Source organism: Oryx dammah, unplaced genomic scaffold, assembly GCF_014754425.2.
Source record: "Oryx dammah isolate SB20612 unplaced genomic scaffold, SCBI_Odam_1.1 HiC_scaffold_14, whole genome shotgun sequence".
NCBI classification, from domain to species: Eukaryota; Metazoa; Chordata; class Mammalia; order Artiodactyla; family Bovidae; genus Oryx; species Oryx dammah.
In genome coordinates, this window is record NW_024070198.1 from 22,275,011 (window position 1) to 22,293,418 (window position 18,408).

Below are 18,408 nucleotides of genomic sequence, written 5' to 3' on the forward strand. Positions count from 1 at the left end.
CAGGATATAGGCGGTAAGAAGAGGGTCTGAAGGGCAGAATTGGGGAGGAGGAAAATGAGACAGACTAGTGGGAGATGGATGCTGGGGGCAAGGTTCATGGGGCCTCTAGGGCTCTCCAGGAAATGGGTGAAGAGACTCTCCCCCTGGACTCTTAGGCTCTTGTGCTGGACTGTTTGCAACGGGTGTGCCCTTTGCAATGGGTGCCACCCAGGTTGTCAGGATGGAAGATAAGGATAATATTCCTGTTGACAACAAAACTCTTACACCCCTATTTCTCATTTAAAGCCCACAAATTCCCTCGAAGGAGTAAAGCAGAGACTCACAAAATGACGGTTCCTGTAAAAGAGGTGGTGGAACCAGGGAACTGAGTCCCAAGTCCTCCAGAAGTCAAAAGTCATGATCATTGCCCCTTATCCCAGGGTAGGGAAAGAGCAGGACTGGAGTCTGTGCTGTCTGACTGCCTAGAAACCTAAGTAGGCTTACAGGCCTTTTGAGAGAAGACATGGGACATCCTCACTGGATTAGATTGAGCAAAACAAAACTTGACTTTCAGGGCCTGGGAAGGGGTAGGAAGAGGAAAGTCTCCTGAGTCAGGAGACCTGTGTTCCAGCTTGTCTGGGTTGCTTGCTCGCTGTGTGAAAGTCACTGAATCTCTCCCCACCTCAGTTTCCTCATCTGTAAAATGGGATAATAGGACCTACCTCCCAGGGATGACAATGTGAGGACTCAACAAGATAATGCATACAGAGTGTTTAACAAAGCACAGGGCGCATTCTAAGAGCTCAGTAGCCAAGTCACTTCACTTGGGTCCAAGTCTGCGAGACCCTATGGACTGTGGCCCACCAGGCCCCTCTGTTCACCGGGTTCTCCAGGCAAGAATACCAGAATGGGCTGTCATTCCCTCCTCCAGGGAACCTTCCCCACCCAGGGATGGAACTCGCGTGTCTTCAGTCTTCTGCATTGGCAGGCGGGTTCTTCACCACTAGCGCCACCCGGGAAGCCCATATTTTACTATTAACAGTACAAGGAGGTTGGGCCGCTTGGTTGCTCTCTAAGGGTCTGGTGCGTGTGACCCGAATCCTGGTGCCCACAGCAGCTCAAGGTGGGCGTGTCCACTCTTGGCTCACAGTCCAGCTTCACGGAGTCCCAGGTCGTGCCACCGCCCTCTCCTTATCTGTCTCAGCTGTGCATCCAGTCACATGACAAGGCTTGAGGGGAGGCACTGAGCTCGCTTCATTCTCCGAATTAATAGGAAGGAGGGTGCAGAGGATGGGAAGCGCTCAGAAAAACAGTTGATTTGAACTGAAGTGACATTAAGCCTTCGTGGAGGTGAGAGTCAGGAATTCAGGCAACCTACCCCGTTTTTTTGCTAGCAAGCACATCCTCTGTTTGATCCTTAAGGGCAAAGGCCCATAACAAATATGGCGGCGACAGCCTCAGGCTCCAGCACCTGCCTAAACTGCGGTCCCAGGAGCCGCGCGGAGCCAATCGCTGGGTAGGGGCGGAAGAAGAGGCTGGAGAAGCTATCGGCGGCCCGCGCGCAGGCGCACTGGCTGGCACCTGGCTCCCGGCAGCCGTGGGATTAGGCTTCGCGTGCCCCAATTGCGGTGAGCGGCTGGCCGACGGCAGGGGCAAGGGGGCAGTGGGCCGGACTGGGGGCCAGTCAGACACAAAGGACACACCGAGGGGGACAGGAGTGCTGTCTGCTCTGGGAGTCCTGGGGGCTGTCTTCGGGGGTTCCTGAAGTGATCTGGTTGTGGTTGAGAAAGTGCTTGGGTCAGGGTGGGAAAAGCTTGGGCTCAAGGGGTGAGGATGGAATTCTTGCAGAGGGGACTCCCTAGAGTCGTCGGCTGCTTCGGACCGGGATCCATTTCATTAACATAATGGCCTTTAATCCTGGCGATGTAGTAGAACCTATAGGGGAGCTTTAAAAGAACACCGATGCTGGGCCCCTTCTCTAGAGAGTCCAATTTATTTAATTGGTCGGGAGTGAGGCTTGGGCCTTGGTATGATTGAGCAGCTCCTCGGGTGATTTTAATGTGCAGACAGGCTGGAGAGCCACCACATGGTTCAGCACCATGGTTGATCCCAGACTCCTCTGTGGCTTGGAACGGGTCTTGGGGTGAAGTTACTGACCCTCCAAGGAAATGGTCCCAACTCCCAATAGGGTGAAATTGACTTCTAGCCTAAGAAAGAGGATGGGCCCTAAGAGAAAGCCACTGCATGGAAAGTGGGCACCCTTCCTGGGTGGGCCTCCCCAACAGCCCTGCCAGGGGTTGTGGGAAGGCTGAACAGGGAGACAAAGGGGATGTGAAACAGGAAACTCAGCAGACAATTCAAAGGTCCCCTTGTTGAGAAAAGGACACCCTTAATATTTGCATAGGGTTTTATACCTTTAAAATTCACTTAATACCCCCTGGGGACAGACAGGGAATGGAATTTTTCTCCCGCTTTGCAGATATAGGAATAAACTAGTTAGTGAATAGCTAGTTAGTGATAAGGTTCAGACTTGACCCAGGGCTCCCAACTCCAAATAATGCTTACTAGTAGATTTTTTCCCCTCCATACTAATTGCTTCTCATACAGTGTCTAGTCCTTCCAAAGCCCCTCACCTGGGGGGGGGGGGCCTGTCTGGCACTCTTGGTTCCTTCTCCTAAGTTTACCAGCTCCCTGCCCACCATAGGCTGGTTCAAAGATCAGGGAGCTGCTCTTGTTTCCATGCTTTTCTAGTTATTTCCCAGGAGCCAGATGGGGTGAAGAGGGGAGCATTTTTGAAAGATGCGGGGGGGCGGGGATCCTTCTAAAAATCTTTTTCTGTCACCCAGGCACCCCCAGTGGCCCCCACCCCCCTTTCTGTTGTCCTCAAGAGAGTATCTTGTGTGTGGTTTCCAAGCCCTTCCTAATCTGGTGTCTCTCTGTTCTGAGCTCTCTTTCCATATTGTATCAGTTTTCCTTAGCACATGGTGAAAGCTTAATAAATGTTACATTTTGTTATCATCACTGTTCCTCTTTGTTCACCTGTTGCCTTGCTGTCCATGTTTCACATCAGGCTTTCCCAGGTTGCCTCTTTCTGACTTCCACAGTCAAGCAGAATGGAGAGTTGAGGGGGACAGTGGGATCTGGGGGTCTCACTCCTCCTATGGGTGCTTTTTCCCCCTTGGGCTGGGGATGTCCATATGAGCCTTTTAGGGGCAAATTGGCCCACTGGGTATTAATTAAAAGGCCAATATGTGGTGAAGGAGCCTGGTGGAGGCTAGAGGTAGAAATCAGGGGTAGGTCTGATCTGGCCCTGCCCATAAGGAGCTTGGAGGCTGGAGAAGGGTTAGGGAGACCTTTGGATCCTGATACGGAGGATTCAGCCAAGGGACCTGAAATAGGGAGAGAACACCTAACTTGGTATTCTTGAGAAGGTTTGTGCCACTGAACTGGCCCTTTCTCAGATAAGCAGGATTTGATGATTGTGGTGGGTGATGGGCAAAGTGATGTGAGAAATGCTGAGGGGTTTTCCTTTTTTTGCTCAAAAGCATCTGTTTTGAATTTTGGTTCCAGGACTTAATAGCTCTGTGATTTGGGGCCAGTTACTTATCCTTCAGAGCCTTGGTTTCTTCACTTACAAGATAAGGATAGAAATAGTAACAAGTTGTAAGGATATATGATGATAGGTGTAAAAACCAGCCATATCTTATATGCCTGAGAACTGGTATGTAGTTACATCTAGAGAGTTTTAGGTGGAAGGAACAACATGAACTAAGGTTGGAGGTGGCATTCAAAAAAGAATTTGAAAGATGGTAGGATATGGACTGCAAGGAAATCCAACCAGTCCATTCTAAAGGAGATCCGCCCTGGGTATTCTTTGGAAGGAATGATGCTAAAGCTGAAACTCCAGTACTTTGGCCACTTCATGCGAAGAGTTGACTCATTGGAAAAGACTCTGATGCTGGGAGGGATTGGGAGCAGGAGGAGAAGGGGACGACAGAGGATGAGATGGCTGGATGGCATCACCGACTCGATGGACGTGAGTTTGAGTAAACTCTGGGAGATGGTGATGGACAGAGAGGGCTGGCGTGCTGCAATTCATGGGGTCGCAAAGCGTCGGACACGACTGAGCGACTAAACTGAACTGAGGATATTTCAGGCAATGAGAAGCATCAATGTTTCATACTGAAAAGACAACTTCAATCCTCGATTTGCCATAAGACACAGACGGAAATCCTTTAAAGATCATAAAGCCAAACTTCAGAGAAGTGAAAAAGAAAAAGAATAGTTACATTTTACTGAGGGTCTTCTAGATGCCAGGCACTAGGCTTGGTGCTTTATATACCTTCATGCATTTCAGCCCCACAGCAATCTAAGAGGTTGGCTTAGATCCCCACTTTATAGATGAGGAAACTGAGGCCCCGAGGGAGGGAGTGGCTGGCTCAAGGTTGCACTACTGGGACCGTACCTGCCGTCATTGTGGGGGATGGGGCTGTGGGGCCTCCAGCAGGTTCTCATGGTGTCAAGGTGAGGGTGGAGTTGGTTGCAGGTTACAGGACATCTCAGTCTTGTTATACAGCTAGGCTAGTGTGGGCCCCAAGCTGTTCCTTCCCAAGAGAGGCAGGGCTGTTGCTCTCTGTGGGGGTGGATTGGGGGTGGTGTTTTGCAGAAAGTTTTCACTTTCATCTTAGATTCAAAGGATTTGTTAACAAAATAAGCCTCCTGTTATATACGAATAAATAATACCAGTATTTATTAGAGAATTATCTAACTTACTTTTGATATACTAACATTAAAAGAAACGAGAAAAAAACAGCAGAGGATACATCACCAAACTGAGTTTTGACCAACATCCAGACTCAGACAACATTGGTAAGTCCCATGACACAGCACATCTGGAGTCCCAGTTGGGAAAAGGTCCCAGGCATCCCATCCGCTTTGTGGATGAGACTTCAAAAATTATAGTTCAGAGTTCCCGCTCATAATCCCTGGACGCATACTGATAATCATCAATCTGTGAGCAAAAGCAGCTCTGGTTTTATGTTAATGCTGTTTGTTTTGTCATGTAAAACTTGGAATGTTGTTAAGCCTGGGACTTGGTTGGTCAGGGCCTCTCTGTGGGCTCAACAATTTCAAGATTTGTCCCCTATCTTATCTATTGTGCCACAAGGCTTCCACTCACAGCAGGCGGTCAAGGCACGCACAGTCAGGGCATTATCCCGGCAGGTTAGAAGCAAGGTCAGAGACCTGGTCTGCCTTGTCTCTGAAGCCTAAACAGGACTATTTATTTAATTTCCCTAACAGGTGGGACTTCCCTGGTGGCTCAATTTTAAAGAATCTGCCTGCAATGCAGGAGACCCATGTTTGATCCCTGGGTGTGGAAGATCTCTTGGAGAAGGAAGTGGCAACCCATTCCAGTATTCTTGCCTGGGAAATCTCATGAACAGAGGAGCTTGGTGGACTCTAGTCTATGGGGCTGCAAGAGTCAGAAACAACTTAGTGACTAAACCACCAACAGGTGGGGAGGGCTAGCCGAGGAAGACGTTACTGATGGAGCAATACAATTTGGAAGAGAAACCGTTGAGTGACCCTGCATGCTCTTCCCGCAGCTCTCTTTCCTGGGCAAAGGCTTACCTGGGCATGGTGCTTTGCCTCTAGATCTAGTCCATGGTTTACGGGTTTGTCTCTGGTACCCCTGAACATTGTATATGCTCCTGCTTCTTGCAGGCCCTCCTCCTCTGACTTTACCTCTTATGCTTTTTCCCCCCCCTCAAACTCCCTTGCCACAAGAAGGACCTGATTACCTGCATATTCCACTGCTCTTACTCTGTTCTAAGTGAGCCTAAGAAAAAGCCAGTTTCTCAGCATATTTCCATTGGTGCTCTGGGGCTTACTAGTACTCCCTTTGCTTGTTGGTGATCAGTCACGTCTGACTTTTTTCGACCCCATGGACTGCAGCACGCCAGGCTTCCCTGTCCTTCACTATCTCCCGGAGTTTGCTCAAACTCATACCCATTGAGCCTGTGATGTTATCCAACCATCTCATCCTCTTTTGCCTCCTTCTCCTGCCCTTAGTCTTTCCCAGCATCAGGGTCTTTACCAATGAGTCTGCTCTTGGCATCAGGTTGCCAAAGTATTGAAGCTTCAGAATCAGTCCTTCCAATAGACATTCAGGGTTTATTTGCTTTAGGATTGACTAGAATTGATACTTTCGAATTGTGATACTGGAGAAGACTCTAGAGAGTTCTTTGGACTGCAAGGAGATCAAACCAGTCAATCCTCCCTGCATTCCTGTAAAGATAGGCACTTGCTTTCATTTTGCAGGTGAGGAATCCAAGGTTCAGACAGGCTCAGACCTTACCTGTGGGTGCAGTTAGTAGGAAGTGCAGTTGAGATTTAAAACCTGGCTCTTCTGATGGCAAAAGTCATACTTTTTCCATCTCACCACACTTTGAGGTTTTCCTCTACTGTTGTCCCAGTGTGGGTGCAGGGAGCTGGTGGCCGGCAGCTGGGGACCTTGCCTATAGAGTCCACCTTCTCCAGTAACCAGGGCAGGTCACTGGACATCTGGGTAGGGGTACCAGCAGGCTTCAGTCCCTTTGGACAAAGGCTTTTGAGGTGAGGGAGGGGAGTTCTGAAAGGCCCTGGGGAATCAGAGGAGGTGACCTGAGTTAAGGGTAAAAGCAGACGCGTACATTGTGCTTTATAGGCGCAAAACACCTTTAGATGAATCCCCATCTCATCCTGGTGTGGTGGATATGGACAGTCTGGGAGGCTTGATAGTGATAGTCTGTGAAGTTCCGGTGCTCACTGCACTTACTGTGCTCACTGTGTTGAAGTATCTTCTCATTGACTGCTGACCCTAGCCTTAGGAAGGTTGACTTAATTGTGCAACTCAGGAAACAGGCATGGAGGGGTTAACCAAATTGCTGCAGGTCACATGAGTAGGAAATGGTAAAGTTGGGCCTTTGGAGACCTCCACTTGTGCCTTCTTTCCACTACATTGCTTGGGAAAGTGCCAAGGAAACTTTCAGGGTGATGGATATATTCCTGATCTCAACTGTGACAGTTTCACAGGCATACACATGCCAAAACTGATCAGACTATACACTTTGAATATGTGCAGAGTATTATTATCTAGGGAAGGGTTCTTTTTTCCATTCTCTCTCTTTTTTTATTTTGGTCCTACCACGTGGCTTGCAGGATCTCAGTTCTCCAGTCAGGGATTGAAACCAGGCCACGATAGTGAAAGCCTGGAGTCCTAACCCCTAGGCCACCAGAGACCTCTCCATTGTGCAGATTACTGTCAGTTATATCTCAATAAGGCTGTGGGAAAAAAACAATATTTCCCACCAAATACTTCTTCAGGGGCTTAAAGGCCCCATGGATATCGTCCTGCTTCTGGACAAAGCGGGATCCTTTTGGCCAGGGAGAGATTCTCACAGACTTAGCGGCTGCTTTCAGGAAGTTCGGGCTTCCCAGGTGGTGCTAGTGGTAAAGAACCCGTCTGCCAATGCAGGAGTTTAAGAAACACAGGTTCAATCCTGGGTTGGGAAGATTCCCCTGGAGGAGGGCATGGCAACCCACTCCAGTGTTCTTGCCTGGAGAATCCCCATGGACAGAGGAACCTAGAAGGCTACAGTCCAAAGGATCTCACGAGTCGGACACGACTGAAGTGACATAGCATGCATCCACTCAGGTAGTTTTGGCCATTCCTCCTTCTTCCTCCATCACTAAGATGTGGACTGGCATAAAGCTGGCACGGGGGTGGAAGGCTGCATACTGACCTCTTGAGTGACCACCTCAGCTTCCAGTGAGCCTGAGAGGGACCCTGTGAGAGTCCCTCCTTGTTCTCCCCGCAGAGCCTCTATCTCCCCAGCCAGTCACTCCCACAGCAAGGGTGGCTGAGTCCAGAGATGGAGGTAGAGGGTGAGGACACAGGCCCCATGCTGGCGAACCCCACCATCAGGTTGGAGTGCAGGCAGGCAGGAGAATGTGTGCAGGGCTGGAGGCACAATGAGGGGCGAGGAGTTGGAGTGCTAATGGCCATGACAGGTGCGATGGAAACGAAGAGATGTGGATGGCGCTTCTGGTAGCAGGGGCCCTTGAGAACAAAGGCCTGGCCAGAGAAGATGGGGGCTTGAAGGTCCATGGGAAGCTGGGCGGGACTGGCCAGGAGAGGCTGGACTACAGAGGCCCTTGAAGGCTGGGCATTGAAGCAGAGCCCTGGGGACTCATGGGGCAAGAACAGGGCCTGTCAGGGGCGGGTCACCACTTAGGGACTGCATCTGAGTTGGTTCTCCAGGGCCTGACTCTAATGAGGAAACAGGAGTTTCTGTTCTGCATATGTGTGTGCAAGCATGCAGACATGTAAATGAGCCCTGTGGCTAGGCTTGGGTCACAAGGACTTCAAGAGGAGATAGCCTCTGAGGAGGTGCATAAGTTTTAGGGCTGCCGAAACAAATGGCCACAAACCCCACTCCAGTACTCTTGCCTGGAAAATCCCATGGGTGGAGGAGCCTGGTAGGTTGCAGTCCATGAGGCCGCTATGAGTTGGACACGACTGAGCAACTTCACTTTCACTTTTCACTTTCTTGCATTGGAGAAGGAAATGGCAACCCACTCCAGTGCTCTTGCCTGGAGAATCCCAGGGATGGGGGAGCCTGGTTGGCTGCCGTTTATGGGGTCGCACAGAGTCGGACACGACTGAAGTGACTTAGCAGCAATAGCAGCAGCAGGTAGCTTAAAACAACCTCACGGTTCCTGGAGGGTGGAAATCCAGCATCGGGTCATGCGCCCTCTGGAGGGAGCCTCTAGGAAAGCATCCTTCCTTGCCTCCACCTGGCTGCCTTGTGCTACCTGAGATTCTTTGTGTTCTCTGGCTCATAGCCGCATCACTCAGATTTCTGCCTTCATCTTCACATGGCTGTCTTCCCTTTCTCTGTGTCTGTGTCCAGATTTCCCTCTCCTTACGAGGACAGCAGTCCTTAGGTTAGGGCTCACCTCAATTCAGACCTCATCTTAATGTGGTTACATCTGTAAAGCTCTTTTCAAAGAAGATCACACTCACAGGTGCTGAGCGTTAGGACATGAACCTATCTCTTTGGGGCTAATTCAACTAGCTACAGGGAGTTTGAGAGAAGAAAGCCCCCATAGCTTCCCTCTGGCGGGTGGAGAAGGTGGGTGGTCAGACAAGCACACATGGGATTATTTTTCTGAAAAGAGAACAACTTTGAATCTAAAAAAAGAGACAGATAGACTTAATGCCTGGCTGCTTAAAGTGTGGTCATGGCCCAGCAGCATCGGTGCCCCCTGGGAGCGTGTTAGAAAGGCAGAATCTCAGATTCTACTCCACACCTGCGAAGGTAAAAATCTACATTTGAACCAAGTCCCCAGGTGACGTGGAAGCACATTACAGTATGAGAAGCACTGCTGTAATAAGAATTGGATTTTTATTTCCTTTTAAACCCGTGGTCAGTCTAGCCTGCTGGTCTCTGCATGAGCTGGCCTGGTCCAGAGCAGGCGCGTGTGTTGTCCTTTGTTCTTTCATGTAACACGTCCTTGAGTTTCTCTCCCGTGTGTTGACACTCCCCACGTACTTGACCTTTGTGGAGAGCATCGGGCTTGTTGAGCCAGTCCCTTTGTTGTGTTCCTGGGCTGTGTCCAAATTTTGGCTGCTTTTAGAAGTTGCTGCTGTGAACAACTCTGTACATGTTCTCTTGGGGTTAGTTCCTTGAGGTGGGGTTTCTGGAATCAAACTGCATGGACAGTTGTGGACTCTTATCATATCTTATCACTCTTATATCCCTGTGAAACCTGACATCACAGCAGTTCTCTCCATTCTACCCAGCACCCTACAGTAATCCAGTTTGGGAGGTCAAGTGGCAAAAAAAAAAAAAGGCTTCGGAGCCAGACAGGCCAGGGTTCAAGTCTGCTACTTTTATGCTGTGTGACCTTGGGCAAATGACTGAACCATCTCTGAGCTTGGGGTTGCTCTCCTATAATATTGGAACAGTGCTGTAAACTTTGTATGGGTTTTATAAAGATGATAATGATACCACCAACATTTATTGAGCACTTTGAGTTATAGCTCATTTAATCCTTTTATTCTTCTGAGTAGCCATGATCATCCACTTTGCCCTTTTACAGAAGAGAAAACAGGCTGGGGTTAACTAGCTTGCCCGAGATTCTACTGTAGGCACAGTGTGTGCCCAGGCCCAGGGCTGTCAGGTTAGAGTATGGATGAAAGAAGTTGCCCCGGCACGCGACCTGACTCTGCCCTTGCTGGCTGTCTGCCTTCTCTTCCCACACCTTTATCAGTTTCCTCTTACTCCCTAGTAGTGGTGTGTAGTCCAGCCTTGTTTTAGCTGGTGATTCCCATTGGCGATTCCCCAGTTTTGTTTTATGTGCAAACTTTCTCCCAGTGAGATGACTCAGAGGTCTGGGGTTAGGAGCAGGGCTGACTCTGATCCCTGCAGCTAACTGGCTCCTTCTTCCCCAGGGACAAGTATGGCCAGACTGCCCACGGCCATGGGCGCGCCTCGGTGCTCCTGGGGCTGAGGCTGGGCTGGCCGCCATGAGGCTGGATGGACCCTGGGCCTGGCTGCTGGGCCTGCCCACGGCTATGGTCTATGGCTCCCTGGCCCTCTTTGTCTCTGTCCTGCACAACGTGTTCCTGCTTTACTATGTGGACACCTTTGTCTCAGTGTACAAGATCGACAAAGCTGCCTTCTGGGTTGGAGAGGTAGGCCAGCACTGGGGCAGTCAGCTGGGGTGGGAGCCGGGCAGATGGCAGGGCAGGGTCCCACCGAGCCAGGAGCAGAGGGTAAGCTGGCTTGCCCACCAAGATTCAGCAAGAAAAGGTAGAGCTGGAGGCCTCAGTGGGGATTATGCCAACTCTCCCGTCCTCTGTCCTGTGAGCCAGGCACTGTATGCACATTTTTAATATATTCACGTGTATTTATCAGCAGTGCCCTGGATGGTGGGAGTTTGATGGGGGCAGTGGCTGTGGGTTATGGCAGAGGGACCGACCTGAGCACACGTTTGCAGGCAGGAGAGCTGGCATCATCTCTGAGGGGTGGCGAGTAGACTGGGGTGGGGAAAGCCCTGGAGAGGACACTGCCTGGAGCCCACCTGCCCGTCTCCCCTCTGCCCACAGACGGTGTTTCTCCTCTGGAACAGTCTCAACGACCCCCTCTTCGGCTGGCTGAGTGACCGTCGGTTCCTCAGCTCCCAACCCCGGTTTGTTTCCCAGGGAAAGCTCAGGTCTGGTCCTCTCCCACCTCCCCCTCCCCAGGGCTAGAGGACCACTGCCTGTGTGTGGGGTGGGGATAGAAAGGGAAACCACTGCCAGCCATTGGCTGGGCCTTCTCATTTCCCGAGTTCAGGCAGGGAGTGGGGCCTGCCAGGGCATCTCCCAACGGCCCCCCTCTCCCCGGCAGGTCAGGCGCTGGGCTCTCCTCACGGGCCGTGGTGCTGGCACGGGTGCGGGCCCTGGGCCGGCATGGGCCGCTGCTGGCACTGTCGTTCCTGGCATTCTGGGTGCCCTGGGCGCCTGCTGGGCTGCAGTTCTTGCTGTGCCTGTGCCTCTACGACGGCTTCCTGACGCTCGTAGACCTGCACCATCATGCCTTGCTGGCCGACCTGGCCCTCTCAGCCCACGACCGCACCCACCTCAATTTCTACTGCTCCCTCTTCAGCGCGGCCGGCTCCCTGTCTGTCTTTGCCTCCTACGCCTTCTGGAACAAAGAGGACTTCTCTTCCTTCCGCGCCTTCTGCCTGGCACTGGCCACTGGCTCCGGGCTGGGCTTTGTGGGGGCCGCACGGCTGCTGAGGCGGCGGGTTGAGGCGGCCGGCAGGGAGCCGGGGTGCCCAGCCATGGCTGTGAATGGCGGGTGAGTGGCCAGCACTCTGCTGGGCTTGATTGCCATGCTGGGGCTCCTGCCTGATGGATGGCTGCCTGGGGTGGGAGATGGCTCTGGCCCAGCCTAAGCTGTTCTTGATTCCCCTCTGCCCCATAGCCTGTGTGAAGAAGAGCTGCTTGTGAGCAGCGAGGAGGCAGGTAGCATCACCTTGGGCCAGTACCTCCGGCAGCTGGCACGCCACCGGAACTTCCTGTGGTTCGTGGGCATGGACCTGGTGCAGGTATGGGAGCCATGCCCATTCATAGGATGGCTGCAAATGCCTCACTCAAGAAGCTGGGAAATCAGTTCTGGCCTTCCCTGGGGCTGAGAGGCTGAATGGCAGGAATACAAGTTGGGTAGTTAGAGACCTGGATTCTCGCTGCATCTGAGCTCCTAACTCCCTGTGTGATCTTAGGCCAGTCTCTCTCTTTTGGAGCAGCCATGTTCTCACCTGCAATGTGAGATAAGGAGAGAGAGGTGCTCCCTTGGGGACTTTTTTTTGGCCACTCTGCGGGGCATATGTGGACTTCCCTGATGGCTCAGTGGGTAAAGAATGTGCCTGCAATGCAGGAGACACAGGAGACATGGGTTCAATCCCTGGGTCAGGAAGATCCCCTGGAGTAAGAAATGGCAACCCATTCCAGTATTCTTTCCTGGAAAATTTCATGGACAGAGGAGCCTGATGGGCTATACTTCATGGAATCCCAAAGAGTCGGACGCGACTAAGCACGCACAATGCTTAGAACACTTTTGTATAATTCTATTTTTGCAGGGCATGTGGGATCTTAGTTCCCCAACCAGGGATCAAAACCACACCCCCTGCATTGGAAGTAGATAGTCTTAATCACTGGAACACCAGGAAAGTCCCTGAGGACTCTTTTCAAAACACCACAGGTCAGACCTAGAATACGTTAGTATATAAGCCAGCGAAATTTAGAAACACGTTCGTTTTTATGTCATTAAGCTTGTTTTAGCATTGATAAAGCTAAGATAAGAGATAAGAGAAAGCTTTCAGTTGTTTCAATCGTGATGTTATCATTCCTTCTAACTTTTATAGATAAGCATAGGAATTTGGTTTTAGGTTTTGTTCTGGTATGTTCCATGCTGAAGGACACGGAACTAGAGGCTGCTCTGGCTCCTGCTGCTGCCCTCCCAGCCCCCCCCCCCCCCCCCCCCCCCCCGCCCCGCCCCACATCTGTTGGTTTTCCCTCTGTTCCTGGCTCCCCTTCACCTGCCTCCCAGCCTCCTTAGTGTCCCTGTTGGTTGCAGGTCTTTCACTGCCACTTCAACAGCAACTTCTTTCCCCTCTTCCTGGAGCATCTGTTGTCAGAACACATCTCCCTCTCCACGGGCTCCTTCCTGTTGGGTGAGTGGGTACCTTGTGCTGGCCGGAAGGACAGAGGCTTGCACCCCAGAACCCCTAGACTGACTGCAGATACAGCCACCTCCCAGCTGGGGCCCAGGTGGCAGAGGGCAGAATCTGCACTGGGGTTGCACCTCCAGCCCCCAGCCCCACCCCGCTCTGTTTTCCAGAGGAAGGGAGGCAGCTTCTGCGAGTTTGAATGGGTAGGGCTGCCCTCATGGTGGTCCTCTTGGTAGTCATGCCACCTAGCGGTAATGCGGCGCAGTAGCTCATTCACAAGGGACGACTGCTCTCCTGACAGGCCTGGGAACGTGTCTTAACTGTGCTTCTTCCCTCTGTGGCCTTGGGTGTGTTTTATTTCATCTCTTTGGGTCTCCATTTATCTGTACAGTAGGGATAGTACTTACCTTAAAGGGTTGCGAAGACTAAATAAAAGGATGTGGAAACTCAGCACAGCGCCTGGACCAAGTTAGTGCGGAATTAGTGCAAACTTTGATTTCTGATGGTTAAAATGTGGGCAGTTGTGGAGGTTGTGGCAGCGCCCCTTGACTAGGCCACGTTCCCTTCCCCAGGCATCTCCTATGTCGCTCCCCACCTCAACAACCTCTACTTCCTGCCCCTGTGCCGGCGCTGGGGTGTCTACGCCGTGGTGCGGGGGCTCTTCCTGCTCAAGCTGGGCCTGAGCCTGCTTATGCTGTTGGCTGGGCCCGACCACCTTGGCCTGCTCTGCCTCTTCATTGCCAGGTAGGCCCTGCCCCTCCCTCGCCCCCCCACCTGTCCCCCCCCTCCGCCCCACATCCCCCTTCGTTCTTATCCGTTCTCTCTCGCCGGCAGCAACCGTGTTTTCACTGAGGGCACCTGTAAGCTGTTGACCTTGGTGGTCACGGACCTGGTGGACGAGGACTTGGTGCTGAATCACCGCAAGCAGGCAGCCTCAGCGCTTCTCTTTGGCATGGTGGCCCTGGTGACCAAGCCAGGCCAGACCTTTGCTCCGCTGCTGGGCACCTGGCTGCTCTGCTTCTACACAGGTGAGGACCCAGGGGCTGGCATGGTGCTCGAGGCTCCAGGGGGCCCAGCTTACCTGGTGTACCTGCTGATGAACCTGGGACCTGAGTCGAGTGAAGCAAAGAGAATGACAACCAGCCATGACAGAGGCTGGGCCTGGGCTGCCCCTGGCTGTTACCCCTCCTCTGCCTGTCCCTCTGTGGGCAAAGGAGCTGGGTTCCATCTTTCAGTAGTTCACTCATTCATTCAGCAAATATGCATGGGATACTTTCTCTGCTAGGTGCTGTTCTAGGTGCCTCTAGGGAGAGAGATAACAAAATAAGACAGATAAGGTCTTTGCTGTCATGGAGCTTATATTCTATGTTGGGGTGGGGGTGGGGTCGGCACTAAACAGCTAAACAGGAGAAGAGCAGGCAGTGATAAGTGCACTGGTAAAAGTATCATTGTGGCTAAGAAGCTGCTCTGTGTGGCCCAGAAGGACCCTGAGGAGATGGCACCCAGGATGTGAACTGAACGGTGAGGATTGTCTAGAAAGATCTCAGCAAATCACAGGCAGAAAAGAAAGTAAATGGTTTGGATTGGCATTTCCTCCTCCGGAGGCTCTTCCCGGCCCAGGGATCGAACCCCAGTCTCTTGCATCTCCTGCACTGGCAGATGAGCTCTTTACCACTGTACCACCGGGGAAGCCCAGGAGTGGTTTGGAGATGAGGCTGAAAAAAGTGAAGAGGGGCTCTGTAGATCAGGGCAGGGTTTGGATGTTATTTTCAGTGCAGCTCTTGGGAAGGTTTTAAGTAGGGCAATGGCCTAGTCTGATTTACATTTTTTAAAGTTCGCTCTGTCTGCTGTTTGGAGAGTGGACTGTAGGGAGGCTGTGGCAAAAGCGATGGAGGCTTGGGGCAGGTGGTGCTGGGGGCTGAAAAGAAGTGTTTGGTTTGGGCTGCGTTTTGGAGTTGGGGGAAGTGAAGGATTGGCTCTTGGGGAGTGGTGAAGCTAATTGAGGACTCTAGGAAGACATTGGTTATTGGGGGGATAGTGGTGCCATTCTGCAAGAAGGAAGAACCGGGGAGAAGCAAGTTTGGGTGAGGAATTGAGAGTTGGGGTTTGGACATGTCCATGTGACATCTGAGATGAGGCACTGTGGACTCTGGAGGCCAGGGCTGACCTGTTCTTTCTGCGGGCTCTCTTGTCCTAGGTCATGATCTCTTCCAGCGGCACCCCCCGGCCCCTGTGGGGAGTGCTCAGCCCTGGCCGGAGCCCCCGGCTCCGCCCCCGGCACAGGCCCCCACGCTCCGCCAGGGCTGCTTCCACCTGCTGGTGCTGGTGCCCATCGCCTGTGCTCTGCTGCAGCTGTTCACTTGGTCCCAGTTCACACTGCACGGGAGGCGCCTGCACATGGTCAAAGCCCAGCGCCAGAACCTGTCACGGGCCCAGACCCTGGACGTTAAGATGGTGTGAGGGGAGTGCAAAGCCATCCCGATGAGGACACTACCTGTAGCCCTGGGGCTGCCAGCCCTGTGTCCTGCTCTTCCGCCTCCCTGGGGTCCTGCCTGGAGGACAGATGGCAGAGTGGGAGCACTTGGGGCTGAGCCGGAGTGTCACTGGGGTCTAAGTTCCTGCATGACTGTCTGGCCCAGCTTGGGCAAAGGCTGGGCCGTACGTGTGCTCAGGGACCTGCTTCCTCCTCTAGAGCAGAAGAAGAGGACCGAGAAGGGTGTCATATGGGGTTGCTATGGGTATGGAGGCCATTACTCCTACCTGGCCGGGGCTGGCGCCCTGTGTGGGCTTCGAAACCACTTTTGCCTGGTCAGGACTGGGAGCCCTACCTGCCCCTTCCAGTGATTTCTCTCAGAATTCTCTGCTTCAGCCGCACCTGGAGTAGCATGCCCCAGCTGCTGCAGGGCGCCCCTGAACCCCAAATGACCTCTCAATGAGGTTCATCTCATCACAAACTGATTAAAGCCAGTCATTTCTATTTCCATTCCTGGAGTCTTTGCTGTGTATGGGAGCAGTGGGCTGGAGAACAGGATTCCTTAATAAGAGCAGCCTGAGAACGTTTTCAAAGATGAGTGGGGTAGGGCGGAGGGGGATGCTGCATTTCACTGAGGTAGTGGGGAGAGCCTGCAGACCAGTAGCTTCATGGGCCCCTGGGAGCCAAACAGCTTCAGGCCTGTGGTTGTAGCCCCAGTGCGTTTCCCATGTACCACTGCTGGAGGTGGTGGGCAAGGAGTGGCCATGGCTAGGCTAGAGATCCTTAACCTTGGAGTTGCAGGGATCTTCCAAAGATGACTTTTAAAAAATTGTTTCTTTACTGTGTGACTGGGACTAGAAACCTCGGCTTTAGGCCGGCGTTTCTTAGTCTGGGCTCTACAGACGTTTGGGGCTGGGGAGTTCTTTATTGTGGATGGCCTCTGCCTACTAGATGTCAGTAGCATCTCTCCCCAGTCATGATGACCAAACACCTCCTGCTGCTGCTGCTGCTAAGTTGGCTTCAGTCGTGTGCAACCCGATAGACGGCAGCCCACCAGGCTCCGCTGTCCCTGGGATTCTCCAGGCAAGAACACTGGAGTGGGTTGCCATTACCTTCTCCAATGCATGAAAGTGAAAAGTGAAAGTGAAGTCACTCAGTGGTGTCCAGCTCTTTGCGACCCCATGGACTGCAGCCTACCAGGCTCCTCCGTCCATGGGATTTTCCACGCAAGAGTACTGGAGTGGGTTGCCATTGCCTTCTCCACCAAACACCTCCAGACATTGCCAAATGTGTCCTGAGAGGCAAACTGATCTTAATTGGGAACCACTGCCCTAGACCAATGGTTATTTGAAGGTCTGCATCACAGTTAAGAATGTAGTCTAGTGCTATATTGCCTGGGTTCAAATTCTAGCTAACAAAGGGCAGATTTGGGAGAAACGACATAATCTCTCTGTGGCTCTATTTTGTCATCTGTAAAGTGAGTAACAAACATACTTGCATTTTAGTTGTTGTGAGAATCAAATGGTTAACACTTGTAAAGTGCTAGCAATTCCCACCCCTAACGTGAAGAGGAACTAAAAAGCCTCTTGATGAAAGTGAAAGAAGAGAGTGAAAAACTTGGCCTAAAGCTCAACATTCAGAAAACGAAGATCATAGCATCCAGTCCCATCCGGTCCCATCACTTCATGGGAAATAGATGGGGAAACAGTGGAAACAGTGTCAGGCTTTATTTTTTGAGGCTCCAAAATCACTGCAGATGGTGATTGCAGCCATGAAGTTAAAAGACGCTTACTCCTTGGAAGAAAAGTTATGACCAACCTAGATAGCATATTCAAAAGCAGAGACATTACTTTGCCGACTAAGGTCCATCTAGTCAAGGCTATGGTTTTTCCAGTGGTCATGTATGGATTTGAGAGTTGGACTGTGAAGAAAGCTGAGCGCCAAAGAATTGATGCTTTTGAACTGCGGTGTTGGAGAAGACTCTTGAGAGTCCCTTGGACTGCAAGGAGATCCAACCAGTCCATTCTGAAGATCAGCCCTGGGATTTCTTTGGAAGGAATGATGCTAAAGCTGAAACTCCAGTACTTTGGCCACCTCATGGGAAGAGTTGACTCATTGGAAAAGACTCTGATGCTGGGAGGGATTGGGGGCAGGAGGAGAAGAGGACGACAGAGGATGAGATGGTTGGATGGCATCACTGACTTGATGGACGTGAGTCTGAGTGAACTCCAGGAGTTGGTGATGGACAGAGAGGGCTGGCGTGCTGCAATTCATGGGGTCGCAAAGAGTCAGCCACGACTGAGCGACTAAACTGAACTGAACTGAACTGCTCAAGTATACAGGTTTAAAATGGAGAAGTGATTAATCAGAATATCTGAGCATAGACCCCAGGAACTGCGTTTTAATAAGCTCCTGACTTCAGAGATGTGAAGAGCTGGCCTCTCATTGTGGGTAGAGTCTCATCCATGGGCTTGGGCATGCGTACAGGGCATGGACTCTCAGTTCCTGGCCTGGTCTCTGGGCTTCTTTGTCAACAGCATCTTTGCATGCACCCTACCGGCTGGGACTTGGCTGAAGGTCTAGCCAAGTCTGGCGGGCGCAACATGCCCTCTAGAGGACAGACTAGGCCCAGTCCCAGGGCCCACAGCTCCTCCCTCCTCCCACCCTGCACTGACTACAGACAGAGGCCCAGC

The 18,408-nt window shown here is 51.9% G+C and overlaps 1 protein-coding gene across 2 annotated transcripts; it reads left to right on the forward strand.

Moving 5' to 3' along the window:
• Positions 1-1,500: 1,500 nt before the first annotated feature.
• Positions 1,501-16,225, forward strand: MFSD13A (major facilitator superfamily domain containing 13A). 2 transcript variants are annotated; one of them, XM_040254300.1, is made up of 9 exons: positions 1,501-1,607; positions 10,478-10,720; positions 11,135-11,217; positions 11,418-11,870; positions 11,997-12,120; positions 13,149-13,245; positions 13,815-13,986; positions 14,077-14,270; positions 15,440-16,225. In XM_040254300.1, the coding sequence occupies exons 2-9, from the start codon at positions 10,553-10,555 to the stop codon at positions 15,700-15,702; spliced, it is 1,554 nt and encodes a 517-aa protein (XP_040110234.1). In that variant the 5' UTR covers positions 1,501-1,607; positions 10,478-10,552; the 3' UTR covers positions 15,703-16,225. The 2 variants fall into 2 exon arrangements, with proteins under 2 accessions (XP_040110234.1, XP_040110235.1); XM_040254301.1 differs by having other exon boundaries at positions 11,676-11,870.
• Positions 16,226-18,408: the final 2,183 nt, after the last annotated feature.

Coding starts and splice junctions, on each gene's coding strand:
- MFSD13A (XM_040254300.1), top strand. CDS start 10,553: ATGAGGCTGGATGGACCCTGGGCCTGGCTGCTGGGCCTGCCCACGGCT. Junction 12,121..13,148: donor TGGGCATGGACCTGGTGCAG/GTATGGGAGCCA, acceptor TGTTGGTTGCAG/GTCTTTCACTGCCACTTCAA. Junction 13,987..14,076: donor CTCTGCCTCTTCATTGCCAG/GTAGGCCCTGCC, acceptor TCTCGCCGGCAG/CAACCGTGTTTTCACTGAGG.